The following is a 25,385-nucleotide window of genomic DNA, read 5'->3' on the forward strand; positions in this document are numbered from 1 at the left end:
TGTCCATCTTATGCATAATTGTCCTTGGCCTTAGACACCACAATGGGTGGTCAGTAGTTGGTGATGACTAGACAAATTTTCCTTTTTCTCTTAAAGGAAAATTTTCACTAGAAATTCATAAGGGCAGATGTGCCCAACATCCACTTGCACCTGTTATTGCTGAAATCTCCATTATAATCTCTCTCCCTCTCCTGTGGTTAAATTCTCACAGCCTGCTTGTGCTTTCATTTCAGTTGTTGCTAGCAGTCCTGCAGCTGAAGAATACACTGTGGATATTGAGCTCAGTTTTGAAAATGCATCCTTCCTGGAGCCTGTCAAAGCCTACCTGAGCAGCCTTAGTTTTCCAATTCCAGGAAACAGCAGTGCCCAAGCTGCTGACATTTTGAGCATAGAGGTGACAACAGGTGAGTACCAGGAGAGCAATTGCTTTGGTGTGGTTGATGGGACATAGCAAGAGGGAGAATGTCTGACTCCTTGGTATTAGACCATGTTACCTGGCTGGCAAGTGAAATGACTCAACAGGCCTGTTGTGCTGTTTTATGACTTCATAGCCACCCGAGATGAATTTTCTTATTTTAAATGGTGACCAGATGGTTCCTTGGTGGTTTCTATAATGATTGTCAGAAAATGGTCCCAATATATGGCCAAGGCCTTCATGACAATCAACTGGGTCCTCTTTCCCTTGGTAATTAGTTCAGGATTTCAATAAAGTAGCAAATTCTTCTCTCTTTGGCATCATGGGTCAGGAAATAAAGACCAAGCACAAACTTGTATCAGAAAAAGGCATTACGCAGACTCTCTCAGGCCACAGATGGGACTTTCTGGTTACAGAGTTTCTTCTAGGTCATACCAGCTCCACTATGTCTCAGTGGATAATCACCGGAGACTTGTTAATCCATAGAAGCTCTGAGATGCAATTTCCTCTTGTAAAAGGTTATTATTCTGTAAGTTGGAGAGCACTAATAAATACTGGGTTTTATTATTCTAAAATGGAGTAAAGGATAAAATTATTGTTGTCAAAATTATTTTTGAATTATCAAATATTAGTCTATCCCAATGTCAATCCATACATTTTAATGTTTGATTATGAATATATGCTACTTGAACCTGATTCCATTTCCCATCAAATTCTATGATTAACAACTTCCTTGAGTTAGTGGTTTTCCAGTTAGGTGTCAATGTGCATTATAATTCCCCCCACAGTGGTGGGCTAATGCAATATTTCCCAAATGGTTTTGTTAGCTCTTTCCCACAGAGCATTTTTCAAAAGGGGGGTACTTTAAAACATAAGGGGAAACATCCCTCAATGTCTCACTCAACATAGATCCTCTGCCTCTGAAATTAATTCCCCTAATTATGGGGAAAATAAATTATTGAAAATATTTTTAATTAACTTTGTTGCAATTCTCATAATGGAAACCTTCAATGTCTCTGTGGTGCTAGAAAGAAAATCTGGGCCAGCTCCGCGGCTCAATAGGCTAATTCTCCGCCTGCGGCGCCGGCACACTGGGTTCTAGTCCTGGTCTGAGCGCTGGATTCTGTCCTGGTTGCTCCTCTTCCAGTCCAGCTCTCTGCTGTGGCCAGGGAGTGCAGTGGAGGATAGCCCAAGTCCTTGGGCCCTGCACCCGCATGGGAGACCAGGAGGAAGCACCTGGCTCCTGGCTTCAGATCAGCACGGTGCGCCGGCTGCGGCAGCCATTAGGGGGTGAACCAACGGAAAAGGAAGACCTTTCTCTCTGTCTCTCTCTCACTGTCCACTCTGCCTGTCAAAAAGAAAGTTAAAAAAATTAAAAAAGAAAGAAAATCTGGTATATAAAACAGGCCAACAAGCATAAAATGTTAAATTATTTGTTTTCATTGACCAACTTGTGATTATGAACACTTGAGATTTAGTTGTGAGTTTGTTACATGTACTCAATATAGATATCAATATAGATATATTGCTATTGATTATTGATAATAGATATATGTGATATTCAAAAAAACATGGAAATGCACATTATGACAATAACTATAGATGTTTTTGCTTTCATTTCATTTCATTTTTACACAAACTCTTTAAAAAGTACTATTGAATTAACCAACTGTCCATGACCTAGATGTCTACTAGAGAAGACATCAAGGAGTTCCACTATTTAGACCATTTTAGAAATGCAGGTGAACAGATTTCTTTTGAAATACGATTGCTTTTGGAAAGTTTAATTGCTTCTTCCAGAAAGACTGGTCATTGATACATTGAGGGGGTGAATCCTTTTTGATAGTTAATTGTGAAAGAGATCTGACAGAATAGATGCTTCAACACAGCAGAGTGTTCCCGAGGCTCAGAAAATTCAGGGCCAGCAGGAATAAGTAGGGAGAGTTGGCCACCAAGAGGAGTGAATGGAAAGGGGATGCAATGAAAGTTGGACTATTGGCTGTCATTAAGCCTAAGAACCCAAATTTTCACCACCTCCCTCTTCCCATTCTCACATGCATTCTTCCAACAGCTTACCTTATGATCCTTTCAAGAATCATATTTTTATCAATAATTATAAAACAGGATATTTAAGGCCAGGCACTACATGTACAACACTAAACAATACCTGGAACATGGTAGGTAATCTGAAAATGAGAGTTTTTACCACCCTCCTAAGACATGTTTTCATTTTACATGGGAGTCAGGCATTCTTCAACTATTCTCCCTTAAACCTCCCATGCAACAAAGAAAGAGATCAAAGATGGAATTTCAGGTGAGGAAGACAGATTTTGACCATGGAGTTTTTGTTGGCTATCCTCAAAGTACTCCCTGATTGATGCTCACCACCCTCTCTGACAGCACTGACTTCTTCTGTCCCCAAACCTTCTCCCTCCAACCTATTGCTGGAACATGGGACTGCATGTCTCAGGGATCACTAGGACTTCATTGTCCCTTCTGTCTCAGGAACAACTGTGTGATGTTGTTCCTTTGCAGAGGCACCTTCTGAGACTATGCCTGGGCACCCATTTGCAGAACAAACAGCTCCCAGTGATGTGACTTGGGTCCAGTTTTAGAAATTGATTCAGAGTACTCTGTTTTCAGAGCATATTGGGGCTGCTCATATTGGACTTGAAATATTATAGGCAAAACTTTGCTTGCACTCTATATTGGTCATCTATGGCTACACAGCGAATTATCCTAACACTTGGCATTGTGCAACAACAGATATTTATTATCCTGCAATTTCCAAAGGTCAGAAATCTGGAAGCAGTGTAGCTGGATGAATCTGTCTCAGGGTCTTTCAGGAGCTAGAAAGTGGTCATCCAAGCTCACTCCTGTGGTTCTTGGCAGGTCTCAGCTCCTCACTAGCTGCTGGCTGATGAACTTATTCCTTGCCATGTGAGCCTTTCCTGATTATCTTCATACCAAGGCAGTCAGCTTCCCCAGAATGAGTGAGAAAGAGACACATAGAGAGATGCAAAGAGGGAAGCTACAGTGTATTTTATAATTAGTCCCCAGAGGTACCATGCCATCATTTCTGCCATATTAGTCATACAAGACCAAACCAAATACAAGTAAGAGACTATTCCAAAAGGGCATTAATACTCAGAAACTAGGATGGCCAGGAGCCATTTTGCAGTTGGTTATACACACTCTATGTCCAGGAATCGGAACAGTGTACCGGATGGTTCAACATAAACATCTGGTAGGTATCTACTATCAGGCATTCTCACCTAAAAGGTTACTCAACATCTCAGTCACAGCAGTCATCTTTCAAAATAACATGGTGATACATATGTGCATACATGAATACCGAACTTCGCAGGAAAGCAATAAGGAGTCAAGGTAAGATTTGTTACAAGTACAGATATTTGCTAGTCTGAATATGCAAAGACAGTGACCCCTTCTCTTCCCTACTGTTCTGGTTGATGATAGTCTGCAGACCTGCTGGAAACGAAGTTTGGTGCTCCTGTGAGAGAGGCTATGGTTGGCCACAGGAACAGTGCCTCCATAATCTCACTTGTCAAAGGCATGAGAGCTCCTACCCAGGACACCATTGCAGTTGCCTTAAAGAACTGCCTCCTAATGGACCTTTTTGCCAGCTCCAGGGAGGTAAGTAAATGCTCATTAAATGGTTGTTGAGTAGCTACTTAATATCAGCCAAAGCAAATGATTTCTCTGTTCTGTGTGTTCTCAAGTGCTAACATAGGGTTTTCAATATTGCCCTGTGATTTTCAGCGGCTGTTACCCTGAGAATGTCAGTCAGACTAAATGTGGGCTTTCAAGAAGATCTCAGGAACACATCCTCTGCCTTGTACAGATCCTACAAGACTGACTTGGAAACAGCCGTGAGTTTTGGCCCCAAGACCCTCTTAATCACCAAGCTGTTAGGCTTGATCTAACATCATAGCATTCGCTATGGACAGTTTGCTTGAATCATTCAGAATTTATGAATGTTGATTTCAAATTAGTCATACCCATCTGTATTTGAATCAAACAGTATTCAGGGGGCAGTGTGATAGTGCATTGACCTATAGGTAGGAGCTCTTTAGGTAGGATGGATTCAGACAAAATCTGCTGGCATCAGTTCTCTGAAGCCTATAGAGAGGCTCTTGAGTCTGATCTAGATGAACCAATTGGTTCTTTCTATACTTTTTGCATACCACATGGATGAAAACCCTAATACCTTTTGAGCACAGAGGGTTCAATCCATTGTACACTAGAGATTGCTAGACACTCATAAGATATATTTAAATTCACTCATGGAAAAAACAGAATACTCCATGAGTGTTAACTGTGTGCCAGACACTGTTCTACATGCTTTACGTTGGATTAATTAATCTAGACCTAAAGCTTTGTTTGAGTTAACTCATTTGGTACAGAACTTCCCAACTAGTGTGGCACCAATTATTAAAGATGAGCCGACAAAATTACTTTCTTTAAATCTCTGGGCAGTGGAGCCACTGACTCAGGCCAGGATCAGCCTCCTTATCCCATTGGGCCATACAAATATTGCCACTTTCCATGGCTGCCTTTAAGAAGTGATGACTGGGGGCTGGTCCTGTGGTATAGTGGGTGAAGTTGCTGCCTGCAGTGCCAGCATCCCATGTGGGCTCCAGTTCAAGTTCTAGCTGGCCCACTTGTGATTGAGTTCCTTGCTAATGCACCTGAGAAAGCATCGGATGATGGTCCAAGTGCTTGGGTCCCTGCACCCAGGTGGAAGACCCAGAAGAATCTCCTGGCTCCTGGCTTCAGCCTGGATCAGCCCTGGCCATTGAGGCTATTTGGAGAATGAACCATCAGATGGAAGATATTTCTCTCTCTCTCTCTCTCTCTCTCTCTCTCTCTGCCTCTGCCTCTTTGTAACTCTGCTTTCAAATAAATTTTTTTTAAAGTGATGATTCAGAAGACCTTGGACATATGATTGACATATCCAGCATGGAATAGTTCTGTCCAGCAGAAAGGACCCTCTTCATAAATACCACACACTGAATTATATACTTATAAGGAAAGATGGTTATTTTGGGTACTACCCACCTGGCATCATACTTAGCATATTATAACCCCTATAAATGTAACTTGTATAAATAGAATCTCCTATGGGGTTGTTATTTAGAGAAACAAAGTGGGAGTAAAATCACCATTAAAATCCACATAGGCTCAAGCAATACTGCAATATGCCGATGATGGATCACGTATCTCAGTGGCTATGAAGATGCACCATCCAGACCTCCAACTACAGGAAATGTAATTGAGCAAGGGCCCCAGATGCTGCCTGCAATGCATCACCATCTAAGGTGTTTCTTGCCAATGAATGAACACATCAAGTTGGCAGATATAGGGATTCCCTGGAAGGCATTAGAGAACCTCATCCTCAGTCTCAGATGTCTTCATACAACCTTCCTTCTTTGTCTCTTTCACTGGGTTCTGATGCTTCTTCTTGCCTTCCCACTGCCTCACCATTTTCTTTCCTAAACATTTCCTTGAGTAATATGTGCTGTAATGTGCTAAGTACTGTGCCATCTAAGCCAGGATCTGCTTTCCAGAGAACTGAGACTAACAGCTATAGTTAGGAATTACTTCTTCAAAGATCTGCTCATGCCAGGGCTAATAAGATACCCAGGTGGGAGTGATAAGGAATATGCACTGTTTACTCTGTTTCATATCTTTGACATATCTCTCACTAGACCTGGGTACATGACAGTCATCTTTCTTTATATTCTAGTTCTTGAAGGGTTACGGAATTTTACCAGGCTTCAAATTGGTGACTGTGACAGGGTTCAGGTAAGAACGCTCTGTTTTGCTTATTTCTATTTGACAGCAGGGAAGTGAAGGAAGAAAAACTCATTAGAAGGGCATTACATGGAATGCTCTACATGAGATATTGGTGGAGGTAGAGACTAAGATCAGATTCTAGCGACTTAAATAGAGAGAAAATAATGATAGTAGCTTATGCCTTACCTGTACATCTAATTAAAAGGCATGAGGGGAAAAAAGATTCATGTTCATTCTATGCATGCAAGAATTTTTCAACTGAATATATGGCGTAAGTTTGTAGTTTAGAAATTTCTAAATACAAAAATGAGACAACGCCATGCAATGATGCCTTCAGATGCAGACTGGCAGCCATCAGAATCACTGAGCTGCAGGCTGCACTGTCAACCGCTCCCCCTGGTGGTGGATGTCATGGCAGCTCCAACTGGGTTTGCACAGTACTTCATCCAAGTGCTCCTCTTAAAAATCAGGCATCTACAGGAACATCCAGATTTTTGGCTTTACGTAACATTCAGTATATCTGGTAACCCAGGCCAGCCTTGGTTATGTGACAGCTGTCCACAGTTTCTGCATTGTGGCTGCCTCCCCACGAGTGCCTCTGTGACTCAGTTCACTAGTCCCTATCCGCCAACTTTCTTCATTGCTTACCTGTCCATACACATTTGTGGATGCAAGCCCTGTCTTGGGTTTTGTCTAGAGCTTGGAAACAGATTATTTCAGCGAATCCCTAAGAATCATTGTACACAGGCTGTCCCTGCTAGTTTATTTCCCTATGCAAATAAACCCTAAGGATCTAGTTTCTTCCCGATTGGTTACTGCTTTATTAAACTGAATGGTCTCTGCAGGCCAGGAAGTGTGGTTGTAACTTATGAAGTCACAACAACAACAGTTTCACCTGAATTAATACATAAAGCCAACGAGCAAGTCATGCAGAACCTCAATCAGACCTACAAAATGGACTACAATTCCTTCCAAGCAGTCACCAGTAGTAAGTAAAACATTGCTACCTTTTCCCTGAAAGCAAATTCTGCTTAGGTACGGTAATGGTGTTCAATACTATGCTTCAGCCTAGGAAACTATGTTATGAAGTCTTCTGTGGAAAGAGGCATCCCAGTTACAGTTTCCAGGGCCATCTCTCCATCTTAAGCCAATGTCACCCAACCTGGATAATCTCACTGCATCTGGGATATGGGGGAGAGGGAATCAGGCAGCTTATGAGGGAGTGCCATTCTTCCTGGGTTTGTGGAATTTCTAGATTAATATGCTCAGGGTCCAGCGTTCTGACAGAGTAGGTTAAGCTGCCACTTTTTATGCCAGGATCCCATACCAGAGAGCCAATTCCAGTACTGGCTGCTCTGCTTCTGCTAATGTTCCTGAAAAAGCAATGGGTGATGGTCCAAGCACTTGGGCCTCTGCCACCAGTGTGGGAGAACCAGATGAAGTTCCTGGCTCCTGAACTGGGCCTGGCCTAGCTAGAGCTATAGTGGTCATTGAGGGAATAAACTAGCAGATGGAAGATCTCTCTCTGTCTCCCTTTCTCTGTATCTGTTCACTCTGCCTTTCCAATAAATACGAATGAATATTTAAAAAAATAATAAATTAATGTATCCAGCGTATCCAAAAAAGTAAAACTAACATTATACAGGAATTGGACTATCCATAAAATACACTATGTACCAACTAAGGGGCCATTGTTGTATGAGGTGAGTTCATCTCAGGGTGTGCCTCTCAGACCAACCTCAGTACTGCCTGAGAACTTGCAGGAAAGACACATTTCTGGGTCCACTCTAAACCTACCAGGGCAATCTGTAGTGCAACAAACACTCCAGGTGATTTTAATGCATGGAAGCTTTGAGAGCCACTGCTTGAAATCTCATATAACAGTGGTAAATGCTGATACTTCCTCCCTGTTTGACAAATGGAGTTCAGAGTTGGGCTCTATTGTATTAGTAGGAAGGGGCACATGTTGTTACTTGATAGGTAGTATGCACAGCCTACCAGGTAGGGGTTTGGAGGACAGGGAATGGCAGGCAGATGTATTGGATACTGCAGGTCTGCAGTTGTGGTCTGAAGGCAATTCCTTGTGGGAATCTATTATGAAGGAGCCACTGAAAAGACTGTTGGAACCACTGGAGGAACAGCCCCTTTGCTCAGGGATCAGGACAGACTCATAGCAGATTTATACCCTTTCTGTTTCCATCCACTGCTGGTATTTTTAGACTTTTGGTCATCTTTAAAATAAAATATTGAAAATGATGAAACTAAGTAAAGAAAGGAGATATATACAATATTAAGAAAGTGCTACAACTGGAACAAGACAAGGAAATATGACAAACATTCAAAATAGATTAGACAGCAAAAAAAAAAAAATAAAAACCAGAAAATTAAAGAAAAAGTAATACATGATCTTAAAGTATGGACTCACACAGGTAGTCTCAGCAATGCCACCCCTTCCCAACCTGTTATGTTACCCAGCAACCAACAGCTTCACTTTTGTTGGCATGAAAAATTCTTTTATTTGGGGGCATACAACAACAATCTTCAGAATAGTCAAATTTCTGTTATAATTTATTTTTCTAAAAATTCTAGTGTGCTGAAGATAGTTAACTATTTAAATGAGTACATTCCAGAAATTATACTGATAGAGCTGACTATGAATCCAGGCACACAAGCACACACTGCCGACAGTACATTTCACAAAACTGTGGTCCTATCCATGATTGTTCTTCCAAAGAGCAATGAAGTTATTGTGAATGGCATTCAGCATTGCCCTTTGCAGAGAGTCTATATCAATCTCTGTCCGCCTTTAAAGACCAGAATGTGATTCTGTGGGGTGCACAGGTCAATAAGCATGAACTTATGTCATGTATAATTCCATGGAGGAACTCCGATACCATCCTGTTCGACACAGTGTCAGTGTTGCTAACTCAGAAAACAGGCATCCAAAAATTCATGTTGGCTGGGTTTTTCCTTTAGGTTATTCTAGTTATAATCATATTTAGAGACTGAGGAGCAGAAGAGAACAAGAAAGAAACATTTTTGGATGAATTAGTTATCAGGATTATTTTTAAGCTCATCATATGGCATTGCAAAGAGCACATGGCAGTACTCTGAATAGCTCCACCTGATTTGCCATACATTAATCCTTTGTGATGCTTAATTAATCACCAGGTCCCTTAACCACAACACTTCTTCTTTCATTATTCCTGATAAATTTATGGTCAATTCTACCTAACCATGTAACACTGGAAGTTCAATCTTCCTTATTAGCAACAATAGTAATGAAAACAATGATGGCCTACATCTTGCCTGTAGTTAATCATAGTGTGTTTCCACATACAAGTATTTCATTTTCCTATATCCAGTGATGTAGCTCCACTTCCCAGGGAATGAGGGCTTGCAGAGGGTAAGAGATTTGTTCGAGGACATTCAGTGAGTAACAAAAGTTTGTGAGACTTCAAATTCAGTAGATTTCATGCTTTAACTACCCTTAGATGATCTTGCTTCTTACTAAATGTCATTTTCTTAAAATCCTGTTTTAACCCAGGAAATATTTGTGTATCTTGATATTTTGGTTAGAATATCATACTACCCAAAATCAATTTTATAGTGTTTTATTCTCATAATTATAGTATGTAGGGGATACGGCCTGAGTATAAACTCCCATGCAGAAGAGGACACTTTGAGGCTCCTCACAAATGAAGCTTGATGTGAATGGAATGGGAGAAGGAGTGGGAGATGGGAGGGGTGCGAGTGGGAGAGAAGTTATGGGGGGAAAGCCATTGTAATCTGTAAACTATACTTTGGAAATTTATATTTACTAAATAAAAGTTAAAAAAAAATAAAAAGTAAATGCAACTGTAATTTAAATTAGCTAAGTGGCCAACGCCGCGGCTCACTAGGCTAATCCTCTGCCTTGCGGCGCTGGCACACCGGGTTCTAGTCCCGGTCAGGGCGCCAGATTCTGTCCCGGTTGCCCCTCTTCCAGGCCAGCTCTCTGCTGTGGCCAGGGAGTGCAGTGGAGGATGGCCCAAGTGCTTGGGCCCTGTACCCGCATGGGAGACCAGGAAAAGCACCTGGCTCCTGCCATTGGAGCAGCGTGGTGCGCCGGCCGCAGCACACCGGCAGCGGCGGCCATTGGAGGGTGAACCAACGGCAAAGGAAGACCTTTCTCTCTGTCTCTCTCTCTCTCACTGTCCACTCTGCCTGTGGGGGAAAAAAAAAAATTAGCTAAGTAAAGTTAGCAGGTTGACACAGTCCTTTTTAGCCTTTTTTTTTTTTTAAGTTCGTTCTAGCTCCATTGCTTTCCTTCATCTTATGTAGTCGATTATTTAACTGACAGTAAATGGAAACTAGGATTACAGTTATTTGAGTGAAGCAGACTTCAATAGATTGTTATAAAATGCCTCTTTTCCAAAGCAGAGATATAATGTAAAACATACTCCTTTCTGAACATAACAATTCATATAATACATATATTATAATAATATTATATAAGTGTATATATACTATATACATACATTTTATTTCCAATATATGAAATCTACTTGATTTATATAAAGTTTGATATATTCTATTTAGGTAGTAACTAGAACACTAGCATAGTACTACCGTTTTTCAAATGATTATTATAACTATATAACAAACAAAAAAAGAAAAAGAAAAAAAAAGAACTTAATACTTTACCCTTTTAGTATTTTTTATGTTCTACTTAAAACTATTGGTTGAACTCTGTAATTAATACACAATTACTCTTTGGTGTTTAATTAATGCTATAACTAGTACTCAAATAGTATTTTATACTTTGTGTTTCTGTGTGGGTGCAAACTGTTGAAATCTTTACTTAATATATGCTAAATTGATCTTCTGTATTTAAAGATAATTGAAAATTAATCTTGATGTGAATGAGAGGGGAGAGGGAGTGGGAGAGGGGAGTGTTGTGGGTGGGAGGGAAGTTATGGGAAGTTATGTTCATTAAATAAAATAAAATATCAATATTAAAAAAGATTATTATGCAATTTTCTTACTTTTGTTGCTCAATATTATTAAATCTTTCCTATGCTATTTTTTTCTGAAGTTGTGAATTACACATAAACATAAATGAATAAATGAATATTTTAGAAAAAAAAGAATATCATACTACCCAAAATCAATTTTATAATGTTTTATGCTCATAATTATAGTATGTAGGGGATTTTTGAAATATCTCTATTACTACCATTAAGTACTCTTAGGTTTCTTGAGACATACAGTGCAAAGACCCCAAACCGGAAACCATGTTCCAGTGTCTGGCAGGCTGCAGCTTACTGGGCTTCAGGCACAGCTGTAGAGGATAGTGGAAGGCAACACGTTGTCTCAGCCAATACAGCCCCACACCTGCTGCTCATTGAGCAGCTCTGTGGTGGTGGCATCAGGAATAGCATGAATTACATTGCCTTGCTTTGAAGTCCTAACGTCTTTTCTTTGGATTTCCAGATGAAACGAAGTTCTCTGTCACACCAGAAATCATCTTTGAAGGGGATACAGTAATTCTGATATGTGAAACTGATGTTTTGTCCTCCAACGTGTCTTGGCACCACGTAGAAAGGCGCTTCGACATCCAGAACAGCAGTAGATTCTCAGTTTACAACACCGTGCTCAACAACATGACCTCAGTATCTCGCCTCACCATTTACAACATCTCGGGGGATGATGCCGGTGGGTTTCCATTCAACAACCTGTGTGAGGGGATGAATGAAGGGTTCATAAGGAAGCAAGTCATATAATAGTGTAGATTGTGTTTTTGTCTTCAAAAAGAAATCCCCTGGCTCAGTTGATCAAAATCAAAAATTAATCCCATGACAAAAACTTTATTTTTATTATTTTTATACAAGTAGTCTTCAAAAAGTTCACAGTGTTATTAAAAATGTGTGCATGTAAGTAAAACATTACACCAAAATTAACTCATCTTTTGGATCCATTTTTCCATGAACCATTGGAAGTTCCCTTGTACATTTTTATTAATTCAATTTTCAATGTATTTCTTAAAAATTCAGAGTAGCTTTATTGAGGTGGAATTGACATAATAAACTTCAAATACTGTGAAGTTTGCTACTTAATAAGTTTTGATACATGTATACCTGTGAAACCCTTATCACAATCAAGTTTATGATAATAATAATCACCTTCTCCCTTAAATTTTACACTGCATTGCCATCCCTTCCTCTGCCTTCTTCTGCCCACTCCAAGCAACAACAAAACAGTGTAGTAATTCTTCACTGAGACTAACGATGAAGTGGATGCATTTTAGAATTTTAGAACTCCACTTAAGCCCAGGGATCAACTGGGCCATATCCTTGTCTCTGCATGAGAAGGTGGACACATGGGTTCTATCTCATCTTTGTTGCTTCTGAGTTTGCAAAGTGTTAAAAGAGATAGCAACATTATTTATGTCTTTCTAATTCTCTAGGACTTACCAATTTTTCTTCCATTCTTAAGCTTTTTTTATTCTTACTAACAAAATTCCCAACAGTGCTGCCATTTCCTTAGGCTATCTTTATACCCTTTACCTTGTGGCATCAGAAATACCTGCATTGACCTCTGCACTTCCTGAATGTTCCTTTAGGATTGTGTAGGTTAAATATCAGATGTTTTTGAAAATGATGCTTTATGAAACACTGTTGTGATACATGAGATGAGGCTATCATTCATCTAAGATAAACATATTTAGCAATAATAAATGATTTTGTGTATCCTATGAAGGTGAATATATTTGCAAACTGGTATTGGATATTTTTGAATATGAGGCCAGAAAAAAAATAGACGTTGCACCTATTCGAATTTTGGCATGTGAAGAGATGAAGGTGATGTGTGACAATAATCCTGCATCTTTGAACTGCTGCAGTGAAAATAAAGCTAATTGGAGCAAAGTGGAATGGAAGCATGAAGGGCAAATAAGCATTCCAGGTAAGAATGTCAGATAAGTCCTTTTGCAAATTAGTATTTGCCTCTTGGTCAAGTGAAAAATGGGAGATTCACTGAGTGGAGGGGAGATGTCAGATGTTTGCTTCCCTTTGTACATCAGATTGTGAAAAAGCACAATGTATGATGCCTGTTCAAGCACTGTTGAACAAGTTCAAAACACTCATCTACAAGTGTCATGCTTGGGTTAGAGTCCTATTCTTGGTAGCAGAAGACCCAAGTGGGAATGAACCTAGTGATTTAGGTTCATGTCATTGTCAAACCTATAGAAAAGGTTATCTCCATTATCCTTTCTATTCTCAGCAAAGAGCTAGGGATGAGGTCATTGACTTTTCATTGAGGTCTGAATTGGCACTTCTCACTTCCGTGCCTCTTCTTTTGGTGTCTGTCCTTCTCAATTCTCTGTCTTTGGATTCTCACTCATTCAGTATTTTCTGCCCCTGTTTCCCCTGCTTAGTATCTCTCTGCTCTCAAGTGTTCCATTGCAATTTCTGACCCTGTTTGCATTTGTTTTAGATCTGAGATCTTACCTTTAAAGTTCCCCCACCATCCATTTTGTACAGATGAATGATAATAACAAGGATAAATTAAAACAACAATATTGACTCTGGCTTGCGCTCAGCTAGAGTGTATGATTAACCTCTTCTAATCAAATCTAATATTCACTGAAACACTGAAGCTAGTATTTTTGCCTCCTATTTGCAAATAAGAAAATTGAGGTGCAGATGAAATGACTTACCCAAAGTTGTCACAATGAGTAAAGAAAACAAAGAATTGGGACTCAAGATAATCCTTGTTTCCTAAGACCAGTGTTTATCTTGGTCACAACCATATTATCCATTCCTGATGACTTAGAGCTGGAACCAATGTTTTGTATTTGGAAACTTCGTAAAACAAGATCTAATTCTTTTAAGAAGCAACAGTATTGTGTGTTCACCTTTAAAGGAAAAAAGAATCTTTAAAGCAAAATGTGGCTTTGTCCATGAAAAACGTTAGTGTTGTGAGTCTTTATTTTACCAGTCTTTTGCTATTCAGTTATACTTAAGAGTAAAAGATAAAAAAGACCACCAGTTTACATGCACATTTTCCCGGAAACATCTATTTTGCACAGTATTTTCACCTGCACCATTTATATTCAACTTTGCCCAGATGAATGGGAAAGGCATGTGGCAACTGTCAAAAATATTAACGTGTGAGCTGTTTAGTCACTTCCCTGATTTTTAGGGAAGTGGAGGTGTAGGCATTCTGAAGGGACTCCCAGATGGAGAAAGACCTTGCACAATTCCCCTGGTACTGACTTAGAAGCTTTCAACTCAGAGAGGTGAAAAACCTCGCCCTCTGGCAGAGGAACCAGGAAGTCTGTGGTGCTTCTCTGGCAGTCACTTCTCTGGACACTGCCAATGCCCAGGGCATGCTGAATCAACTGCAGAACAATAGATTTCCTGCCACAGGGCCAGGTGCCTGAGACCTGCACAGTCGGTCCTCTGATGAATTTAGCCTCTGCTCTGGCGCCCTGCCTTTCTTCCTCCACCACTTGCTGCTGCTCCTCTTTGCAGCTTTCTTCCTCCAAATGTTACACATTCTTTTAGCACCCATTTTTCCAGGTCAGAAGGAAGCAATCTAGCAAAAATAATTCACCCCAAAGCATTTGAACTGAATTTATGACCTTCTCTCAGAAATAGTTAACATTTCAAAGCATCCTGGAAAGGAGTAAGACGGAAAGGAAATAATCAACAATAGTGGAATTTTTGACTTTAAAAGGAATAACATTTAACGAATATTTTTTCCACTTAGAGGAAAAGTGAATGGCTGTTCCTTTAGAGTATCATCATTACCACAAAATAGTTACTATGACAGATGCAATGCATTCAACTCTGTTTTCAATGTTTACTTTTATCACCTTGGCTTTTTTCCCCCTGATGCAAAGGTCTTGTAAAGTACATTCCGTTGTCATCATTTTATAGACTAAGGTCTAGGATATTACCTAAGCTTGAGCAGCAAGCTTGTAATTACCTATTCTCTCCTCTAATAATCAAAGCACCAACCTATAGCGGCATTTAGTACCTCCTATGCAGGCCACAAGTTGCACATCCCTAGGGGTATTGCATGAAACACAGGTGTATGTTGCCAACTCTGAGGTCCTGCTTTTGTTTTCTGAGTTTGCCACCCCTTTGCAGACTTATCTCCACTCTCAGTCTGCATGTTTCCATCCAGCAGAATTACCTATCATTCTCTGAATAAGACCTGCATATTGTTGATTTGTGCTTTTGCTCATATCAGTTTTCTCATTTAACTGCACAATCCCTTTTTCCAGCAAAATCCTGGTAAGCTTGTCTAATGAAGGGATTTCAAACTCTCCATTGACATTTTGGCCCAGATTATTCTTTGCTATAAAGAGCTGTCCTATGCATTATCGGTTATTTAGCACCACCACTGGCCTTTAGCTACTAGATACCAATAGCATTTCTATTTGTGGCAACCAAAATTGTCTCCAAACATTGCCAAGCGCCCATTAAACAGTTATTGTCGAATGTCCCACAGGTAGGCAAAAATGTCCCCAGTTGAGAGCATATCTGAAGAGTAAAGCAGCCCAGAATGGAGCTGTTCTAGTTAATGAAAGTATGGAAGACAGGTGGTTGGCATAAAGGCTAAGATGCCCGCATTCTCCACTGGACTGGCTGAGTTTGATTCCCAGCTCTGGCACCTGACTCTAGCATTCCTCCAGTTAAAATCATACTCAAACATTTTTTCTTCTCTCTTTTATTTTTTCACATTCCAATGTCCGCCATTAAAGGTCTTTACTGGGGGCAGGTCTGAGACAGTCACTGTCCTAAGTGTTTATTTGCATTATCTCATTAGACCTGACTGCAGTCTTGGGAGCAGCTATTAGTATTTATTCCCACTTTACCTCCAAAGAAATGGAGGTACAGAAGGGGCTGAGCGAGTTTCTGAACAGTACTCAGCTTGTGAGTAGTAGAGTTTGGGAGGCCAGGTAACCTGGATCTAGAGTCTACCAACCTGACTACTGTACTATCCCACCTTTCCATTCAAAGACAAGAAATCTAATTAAAATAATAACTCATTTACTGATTTGGCATCTTGGCTACTAAGAAAGAGTTATGCAGTCATGGCAGCAAAAGAATTGCTTCTGTCATTGCAGGAGATTCTCAAACAGACCTAGAATCTAGCTGCAGCAGGTACACCCTCAAGGCTGATGGGACCCAGTGCCCGAGTGGGTCCTCTGGAACAACGGTCATTTACACGTGTGAGTTCATCAGTGCCTATGGAGCCAGAGGCAGTAAGAACATAGAAGTGACATTCATCTCTGTGGGTAAGGACTTTTTGGTTAGAAATTTTAATCACAAAATTTATTTTGTTTCCTAAAACAGTGTGCATCCTCAATAAAAAAAACGGCCAATCAACTGGGAGCATTTAGAACAAAATCAAGCATGGCCTTCTTTGGGAGTGGGGGTGTGGTTGAGGCAAATTTCACAATGGTAGATAGAGGAGGGCTTCTCTTTCCACCACTTAAATCTAGATGGAATCTTCTTGAAATTGGGAAGGGTAGTGATGGGAGAGTAGTTACACTGAGGGAAGTAGCTTCCATTGCACTGGTAAGGCAGAAGAGGACTGGGAAGTAGAGTTTCTCACTCAGGTTAGTCTTACTATAATTCAATGAGTGGTGAGGTTAACACCCTTAATGCCTCCCTCTTGTGCTCCCACAACCCCATTCTCCCTTCCTTAAATTCCAACAGCCCGGCTCACTCCTTCTAAAGTCCCCAACTCCTTCCATCGTCCCCCCTGCCATTTAACTTATTCTAGTGATAATGCTATAGAAAGATTTTATAATATGACTCATGATCATTATTTTACAGTTGTAACAACTTTTTTTAATCTCTCAATCAATTCAGTTTAATTAGGCCTCTTTAATGTGTCATTTCTCCTCATAGCATAAAGCATTATAATTGCTTCCCATGAGCAAAAATAGGGCAGTCAAGCTTGTTTTTCCATCTGTTTTGGAAAAATTAATTGTTTAGAGAAATCATCAGGCCCTTTTTGAACAAGTGTGAGAAAGGACAAATACAAACAATACATGGTACTCTTGTTCATGTTTTCTACTATTGTGAGTTGTAGGATCTCTGTCCTTAATGTGTTGTACAATGTGAATTAATGCTATAACTAGTATTCAAACAGTATTGTACACTTTGTGTTTCTGTGTGGGTGCAAACTGTAGAAATCTTTACTTAATATATACTAAATTGATCTTCTGTATATAAAGATAATTGAAAATGAGTCAATGTGAATGGAATGGGAGAAGGAGCGGGAGATAGGAGGGTTGCGGGTGGGAGGGATGTTATAGGGGGGAAAAAGCCACTGTAATCTATAAGCTGTAATTTGGAAATTTATATTTGCTAAATAAAAGTTAAAAAAAAAAAAGAAAGGATCAAGGGTAAGTTTATGTGGGCACTCATTAACACAACTCTCAGAGTGAGAACTGGAAATGTATAACCTCTGTCACTATGGAAAACTGCAAATTGCTCAAAATACCAGGAATGCTTCTAGGCCATTAATGCACCCAGATAAACTTAATCGTTCCCCAAGCTTTTCATTGTAACTTCACCCCATCTACATAAATGGAACATGTCTTAGGGACATGTTTAGCCTTTGCTGAAAAATCACTGCTCAACAAAATGTGTGATTCCATAAGCCTTTTCATTTCGACTCTCAGGAATAGGTGATAATTAAATGTTTATAGACAACAGGAGCAATACAAGGACACACTACACCATGCTTGAGTGACTTTCAGGCTGTGTATGAGCACTTGAAGCCCAATTCCTGAAGGGTATAATATAAAGTTCTGATTTCTTTTGATTGTGATTAAGATTTTACACTGGTTTGAAAGGCAGGCTAGTGTCAGTGGGCTCAAGGCATGAAGCTGTTCACCAATAGAATACTACAGTGAATGGCATTTTGAAATGTCAACCATGTCAAAGACATGCTACAAGTGAAAGCCAGAGGCAAAAATAGAAGGAAATTTCTATAAGCTTTTATATTTGTAATAATCTAATTGATGATTTTGATGAAAAATCTCTATGCCAATGAGGAACTTCTCAGAGAAGTAAATATATAGTCATTAATTACAGTTATTATTATTATATATAAATAATTATATTGCCATAGTTATATAATCATAACTATAGTTGTGATGTTCATCCATCCCAGTTTACCCGAGACTGTCTAGATGTAAATATTTGGGCAATAAACTCTGTAACCCCTCTACCTAAAATGTTCCAGAACTCACTCTTTTGTTTATTAAGTACTGAGTGTATACTAGACCCAACACTAAGCGCTAAGAATGCAAAGACGCAAAAGCAAAAGGCTTCCTCTTAAAGGGTTCATATTTGCTGGGAGGAGAGGAATGGAAGGGGAGAAATTAATATACAGTGTGGCCTTACAACAAAGTATTTTCTAAGAGTACAGACTGAAGTTGTTGTGAAAAGCCAGCCATTTATTCTCAATTTTGGTGTCACAGAAGAGGTTGGATGGGAGCTTGGGTTATGTCAACATCCCTAAGTTTGCAACCTTTTGCCCTGCTAATCATCAGGAGATAATTCCAGCCACAAAGGGGAAGTGCACGAGTTCCTCAGGCATGTGATGGAAGTGAGTACAGTTCAGAGCACCACCGGGAACAGCCTAGAAACAAGTAAAGCCCAGGAGCAGCAAGGTACCAGTCCCGCGTTGATGCAGTCGAGTCAGGACGGCCATTTGTTTCTGTCTCTATCTTAAATTGCATGCACATATCTATGTCTCCAGAAAGACTAAATCTTGGATTTGTTGTCAGTTTTGTTTTGTCTATTTTCTTTGCATTCTTTCAGCCAACATAACAATAACCCCGGACCCAATTTCTGTTTCTGAGGGACAAAGCTTTTCTATAAAATGCATCAGTGATGTGAGTAACTATGATGAGGTATACTGGAACACTTCTGCTGGAATTAAAATATATCAAAAGTTTTATGTCACGAGGAGGCATCCCAATGGAGCAGAGTCAATACTGACAGTCAAGACCTCCACCAGGGAGTGGAATGGTGAGTGAAAGTCCAGATACTGTGTTGTCTGCCTGGACTCTAAGAGACACAGTTCTAATTACCATCTATGGAGGTTCTGCCTTGGCACATACCTATGCAGATACTTGACATAAAAGATGAAGGGGTTTTGTAAATACTGCAGAAGATAGCATTTTAAAATGTGTTTATTTTGGTGCAAAATAATTTTATATCCACACATTCTTTTTCCATAGTATTTATTTTCTATGAACTCTTTTTGACAATCCCTTACATGCATGAACTTTACAATTGTTTTTGCACCAAAATAAACACATTTTCTAATTCCATTTTCTATGAAATTTTTTAACTTCATATGTCTTGATATTTTAAGCCTTGGAGCAGGACTTGAGAAGCTGACTTTAATCCGAATTCCACGTGTAACTGGCTATGTGACCTTAAATAAGCCATGTAATTTTATTTTTAAGTAAGCCATGTTTAGGTAGACACTGATTAGTCCCTCAAACTCATGGAGTCCACAGGAGGGGAGTCAGTCAAGCATTTTCTCCTCCAGGATCCAGGAAGGTGTGGTTTCCCCTCTTACCCAGGGTTGAGAGGGGAAACCATGTCCTTCTTAACCTCTCTAGCAAATGACTTTTGGGAGCAGTTATTTCATCTCAGCTCATTTTTTGCTTCTTTCCACTCAGGAACCTACCACTGCATATTTAGATATAAGAATTCATACAGTGTTGCAACCAAAGAGGTCATTGTTCACCCACTGCCTCTAGAGCCACATATCATGGTTGATCCCCTGGTAGCCAGCATCTCGTGCGATGGTTCCCATCACTTCAGTTGCTGCATCGAGGAGGATGAAGACTACACAGTCACTTTCCAGACAGGTTCCTTGTCCTTTCCTACAGGTAAGATGGCAACTTCCCAACTGTTAAGCTCTACTACTTCACACATGTGCAGTCTAAATGCGTACACATAAACTAGGGATCAAGAAGCATAGAGACTGTATGAGAAACAGAATACTGAGCAGAACCCCTTGAGTCTTTGTTAACTTCTTCTGGATTGTGTGGCTAGAGGCTCAGTGGTTTGTAGCAAAATCTTGAGTGTCTGTGAGGGTGAAGACCATTCTTTCCAGCAAGAACTGCATAAGACAATGTTAAAATGACTTTCTAGGATTCTCACTTTCTCAACAGGGCAGAATAGATATTCTGATAGCTATACTTCATGCTTAGAATGCTATAAAAGTGCTTTAGTCAACCTTTCTTGAGCATGCAGGAATGTAAGAAGAATGATCAAGTGCCAAAAATGTAGAGGAAAGGAAACTAGAAATGACAGTTCAGCTAACCTGGAGGTTCCCTGTGAGTATTTGCCAATATCAGAAACCCAGCACCTTGGCTTTTAAAGCTCAGAAGGGTGAGGTGAGGGGGTGCATAATACAAGATACTTTGCTCCCTAAGCAGTAATTATGGCACTGCTACCCCATCAACACAACACTAGGGCCTTCAATGTCAGACACACTCAGTAAAACAGCAGGCTAGAAAAATAAAATCCATGTGCTGGAGTGAAGAACTTGGCCTCATCTCTGGGTAGGGGAAAAGTATCCTTGAGAATTATAACCATCCTGTACTTGCCCAGATTTGGGTTTTAAATTTATACTGCATATGTGGTTCAGGAACTCCCAGCTTGGGAGTAATCAGGGTGAAGTAGTCCACTGGTTAGCATTGAATGCCATCTGGCAAAAAGGAAAATCAAATGCTTTCTGGTAGGATGTACCCCTAATCCAGATCCTTCAGGATTCCCAGGGATTAACATCAACCAAGCGTGAGTTTATAATCCAAAACCTTCAAATAGAGACACCTTCATGAAGAATTTATAAGCTCATTCATTCTTTCAATAACTATTCTTGAGAACTGGACAAATATGACACTATGGTAGACAGTGAAAGGGAGACAAAAGAAGTGATATACATATTTCTCTATCTATAAAGGTCTATGTCATAAAAGTCAATACAAATAACATTACATAGCCACAATGGGTAATACAGATGAAGAGGACAACAGAAGTTCAGAAAAACAGGAACCCAATTAAGACTAGAATATTTAGAGAAGACTACATGATAGAGAGACATGGGACCACTCTAGATATTGAAGTATTCAAACATTTCAACATTAAGAGTTCAATTAGCTTATATTCAGTACTTTTTATGTGCCAGACAGTGAGCTAAGCACTGTGAGATGCAAAGATAAATAAGACGGACAGACCCAAAAGGAAGTGACCCTAACCCAAGGTGGTGAAGGTAAGATAAGGAAAATGTACAGAGCATGATGGGATTTGGATAGGTAAAGGGACCAGAGGGATGCTAAAAAAGCATTCTGATTGCCAAAAATATGTAAGCCTAGGTTTGGAATCATGAATGATAGGGGTGAAGTTTTGACTAGCCACATGAAAAGGTCAGCTTATTTACTCCTACAAGCCAGAGGCAAAACCATGTAAAACATGAAACCTTATTTAAAATCAATGTGACATATTCCTGGAAAAAGGTTTGGGCAGGTTTATACATATTCGACCATGTTAACAAAATTTTACTTTGAATACTCATGCTGTAATTCTTTCATTAACTCCATCTTTAGCAAAAGAAGTCAATGGAAAGCAAGTGTGCTACAAACACAATTTCATGGCAAACTCAGTTTCTCGGTGTCCAGAAAATGTTGATATGTTTTGTCACTTTATTAATGCTGCTAATAATTCAGTCCGGAGCAAATCTATCAAGCTGAATCTGGTTCCTGGTAAGTTGTGGTTAAAACTGCTTTAAAACATAAGTCATGAGTAGAGATGCATGCATTCACGTCCTTATTTATCCACTTAATAAATAGATGTTAAATACATTATCCATGGCAGGTTTTGGCTGCCCCTAGGGAGCTGAAAAGAAGTAGCCCATGTTTCCTGTCCTTGAGCCTATGGGAGAGGCAGACATGTTAAATTTTTTTTATCACTTACAACATGAAAGGGCAGAATTATAGATATTATGGGTGACCAGAAGAGGCTACCTGGTTTAATTCTGCTGATGGCAGGTGGAGAGTGAGTGATCAGCAAAGACTTGCAGATGAAATCATAGTTCAGCTGAGTCTCAAAGGCTAAGATGTTCACCAGGTAGATAAGAGTGGATGGTATCTGTGAACAACTGAGATTCCTTTGAGATTTCAGCAAAGTTATTTTTTTTCTCACCAGCACCCTTTTCCTAAGACAGGGCTATGTGAGAGTAATTGATCTAAAGACTGGCAACTGCCTTTCCCATCCTTCAACATCTCTGTGTCAATATGCCCCTGCATCATATCCTCAAGGAAAAGGTCATGATTTATGGAGTCATTTCTGTGACCACCCAACACTGAAGAGCCTTGTTCAGTAGCAGCCCAGGGGAAAGGGGACCCATGATGACCCCTGGACTTCTACCATAAGCATCCCCTACCCTATTTGAATAAGACTTGATAGAGGAAGGATCCATGGCTCCCTCACCAAGCTTGTCTAATTTACTGAATGATTTGCGGCCATGCACATATGTGTTGGTCACTGGGCCCTGGACTCCAAAGCATGAAGAAATCTAAAGTTCTTTATCCTTTGGTGTCACCATCCCCTGGCCCTACCAAGCACAGCCCCTCCATGTGGCAGCAATGGTTACCTCTTCATCTGTCTAGCTTAGCGAGCAGGTTCTATTCACTTTTCTTTGTTCTCCTCTTTCGTCCTTTTCCCAGAAGTTACTTATTTATTTCAAGACTTTATGCAGTGGTTGAGATCTCAATTAATGATAAATAAACATGCTGAGGACACAAGAGTCTGCCCACCAGAGTCAGGATTTCCTGCAGATTGGAGATTTTGCAACAAATGTCACTTTCCTATTTGTATTTGGTTGTCAGTAAGGTGAAATAGATGAAATAAAGTCACATAGGAGTAAATGCTTAAACATATTGCTTAAACTATTCAGGTCACAGGTGCTTGGAATTCTAACTATTGATTATGTCTTCAAGGCAGTATGGGCTGGGCCTTTGGCTTAGTGGTTAAGATGCTTCTTGGGATGATCACATTCCTTGGGATGATTATATTCCATATTGGATTGGGTTCAAATTCTAGTTCTGCTCCTGTTTCCAGCTTCCTGCTAATACACACCCCAGGAGTCAGCAGGTTGGGTCTCTGCCACCCACATGGGAAGCCTGGATTGAGTTTGTGGCTTCCAGATTTTGGCACTGGCCCAACTGTTACAGGCATTTGGGAAATGAACCAGCATATGAGATGTCTCTCTGTCTCTGTCTCTCCCTCTCCCTCTCCCTCTCCCTCTCCCTCTCCCTCCCCCTCTCCCTCTCAAATAGAATTCTTTTATTTATTTATTTATTTATTCATTTATTTTTTGACAGGCAGTGTTAGACAGTGAGAGAGAGAGACAGAGAGAAAGGTCTTCCTTCCGTTGGTTCACCCCCTAAATGGCTGCCATGGCCAGTGTGCTGCACCAATCCAAAGCCAGGAGCCAGGTGCTTCCTCCTGGTCTCCCATGGGGTGCAGGGCCCAAGTACTTGGGCCATCCTCCACTGCACTCCCTGGCCACAGCATAGAGCTGGCCTGGAAGAGGGGCACCCGGGACAGAAGCGGCACCCCAACCGGAACTAGAACCCGGAGTACTGGCACCACAGGTGGAGGATTAACCTAGTGAGCCGTGGCGCAGGCCTCAAATAGAATTCTTAAAAAATATATACAATAAATTAAGGCAGTGCTTCTCAATCTCAGCAGCTTCCTGGAATCGCCAAGGAGGATTACAAAACTGCTGATATCTGAATCCCATCCCAGAGATCCTGATTTACTTGGACTTGTGTAAGCTGGGTCAGCAGCAGGCTCAGAATCTCCCCCAGGTGATTCTAATGTCCTGGAACTGAGAAGTCCTAGGTTAAGGCTTTGTGCCTAAAAGATTCCTGGTAAACTGAGTTATCTCTTATGCAGATAAGCTCATCTTAAGCTCTCATCATTTTCCAGGTCTAAATTTCTTCCACAGCAGAAAAGTTTCCTGGGGCCTGGAGGTGAGGATGCAACATAGAGGAAAGAAATGCTGTTAGGAAAAGCAAGTGTAGGTTAAGGAAGTCAGGTTTGTGTGGAAGGTAGTGAGGGACTTCGGAAAATCAGAGGCATAAGTCAAGAAATTGTGTAGCTCCAAAAATATCACTAAGATTGAGTGGAAATACTAATTCAAACATCAAAATTCTACACAAATCTGGTCCTGTTCCCAATATTTTTTTCCTCCTTTCCCATTGTCATTTTTAATTATGTGTTCCCAATGCAGGAAAGAGCATCACATGCCAAGATCCCATCCTAGGTGTTGGGGAACCTGGGAAAGTTATCCAGAAACTATGCCAGTTTGCAAATATTTCCAGCAGCCCTGGAAATCCCGTTGGTGGGATCATCATTTACAAATGTGTGGGTTCCCAGTGGAAGATGGACAGGAATGACTGCATTTCTGCTCCAATAAATAGTCTGCTCCAGCTGACCAAGGTAACTCTTAGACCTTTGACTCTGAGCCCTTGGTGGGGAGATCTTTCTGGCTTGTCATGTTTCTTAGCACTCAGGAAAGTGTCCTTGGGCTGGTTTGTGTTGCTCCCCAAAGTACTTTATTTCCAAAGAAGATGCACACCAAAAAATACATAAAAAAGTATGTTTTGCTTGAATTTGAATCTGAAGGCAATGCAGTATGTGTTCTACCCTAGGGCCAGCTGAATACCTGAAGTTTGACTTCTCAGTACCTTGTATCCAAAAAAAAATCCAAGGGGCAGTGTATTACCCTATCTCTTACTGCTCTCCTTTAAATACTTTTGATATGGATAAAATAGCTATAATCTTTTCAGAAAGATGAGCCATATGAAAAAGCAAAGTATATCAATTTTTAAAAAAATGGTTGAGCTTTAAGTTCTTGGAAGTTTGAGATCTCTCCCAATCTTTCAAGATAAATTATGAAGATGGAACTACCCTGCCTCTTACCTAAAATACAGCCTACCACTATGTAGCAAGGGATAATTCCGGTCAAAACTAATGAATGTCATCTCCACATTTAATTTTTTGTAAGTTAGATACTACCAAAACTCAATGACCTACACTAAATAAATGTT

At 40.2% G+C, this 25,385-nt stretch overlaps 1 protein-coding gene across 12 annotated transcripts in view; it reads left to right on the forward strand.

Moving 5' to 3' along the window:
- ADGRF5 (adhesion G protein-coupled receptor F5) overlaps positions 1-25,385 on the forward strand; it is a 108,732-nt gene that overhangs the window by 72,043 nt on the left and 11,304 nt on the right. For 4 of the 12 annotated variants that reach the window (XM_008263014.4, XM_070074015.1, XM_008263015.4 and 1 more), the window contains exons 4-16: positions 234-404; positions 3,893-4,069; positions 4,196-4,305; positions 6,183-6,241; positions 7,078-7,220; positions 11,708-11,929; positions 12,974-13,177; positions 16,353-16,523; positions 18,798-18,917; positions 19,069-19,278; positions 19,941-20,153; positions 21,876-22,031; positions 24,566-24,774. In XM_008263014.4, coding sequence (XP_008261236.2) covers positions 234-404; positions 3,893-4,069; positions 4,196-4,305; positions 6,183-6,241; positions 7,078-7,220; positions 11,708-11,929; positions 12,974-13,177; positions 16,353-16,523; positions 18,798-18,917; positions 19,069-19,278; positions 19,941-20,153; positions 21,876-22,031; positions 24,566-24,774 — 2,165 coding nt within the window. Of the gene's footprint in view, positions 1-233; positions 409-3,892; positions 4,070-4,195; positions 4,306-6,182; positions 6,242-7,077; positions 7,221-11,707; positions 11,930-12,973; positions 13,178-16,352; positions 16,524-18,797; positions 18,918-19,068; positions 19,279-19,940; positions 20,154-21,875; positions 22,032-24,565; positions 24,775-25,385 lie in introns of all 12 variants that reach the window. The other 8 variants (XM_070074019.1, XM_070074020.1, XM_070074018.1 and 5 more) reach the window with 3 other exon arrangements.

This window comes from Oryctolagus cuniculus, chromosome 5 (assembly GCF_964237555.1).
Source record: "Oryctolagus cuniculus chromosome 5, mOryCun1.1, whole genome shotgun sequence".
Lineage (NCBI taxonomy): Eukaryota > Metazoa > Chordata > Mammalia > Lagomorpha > Leporidae > Oryctolagus > Oryctolagus cuniculus.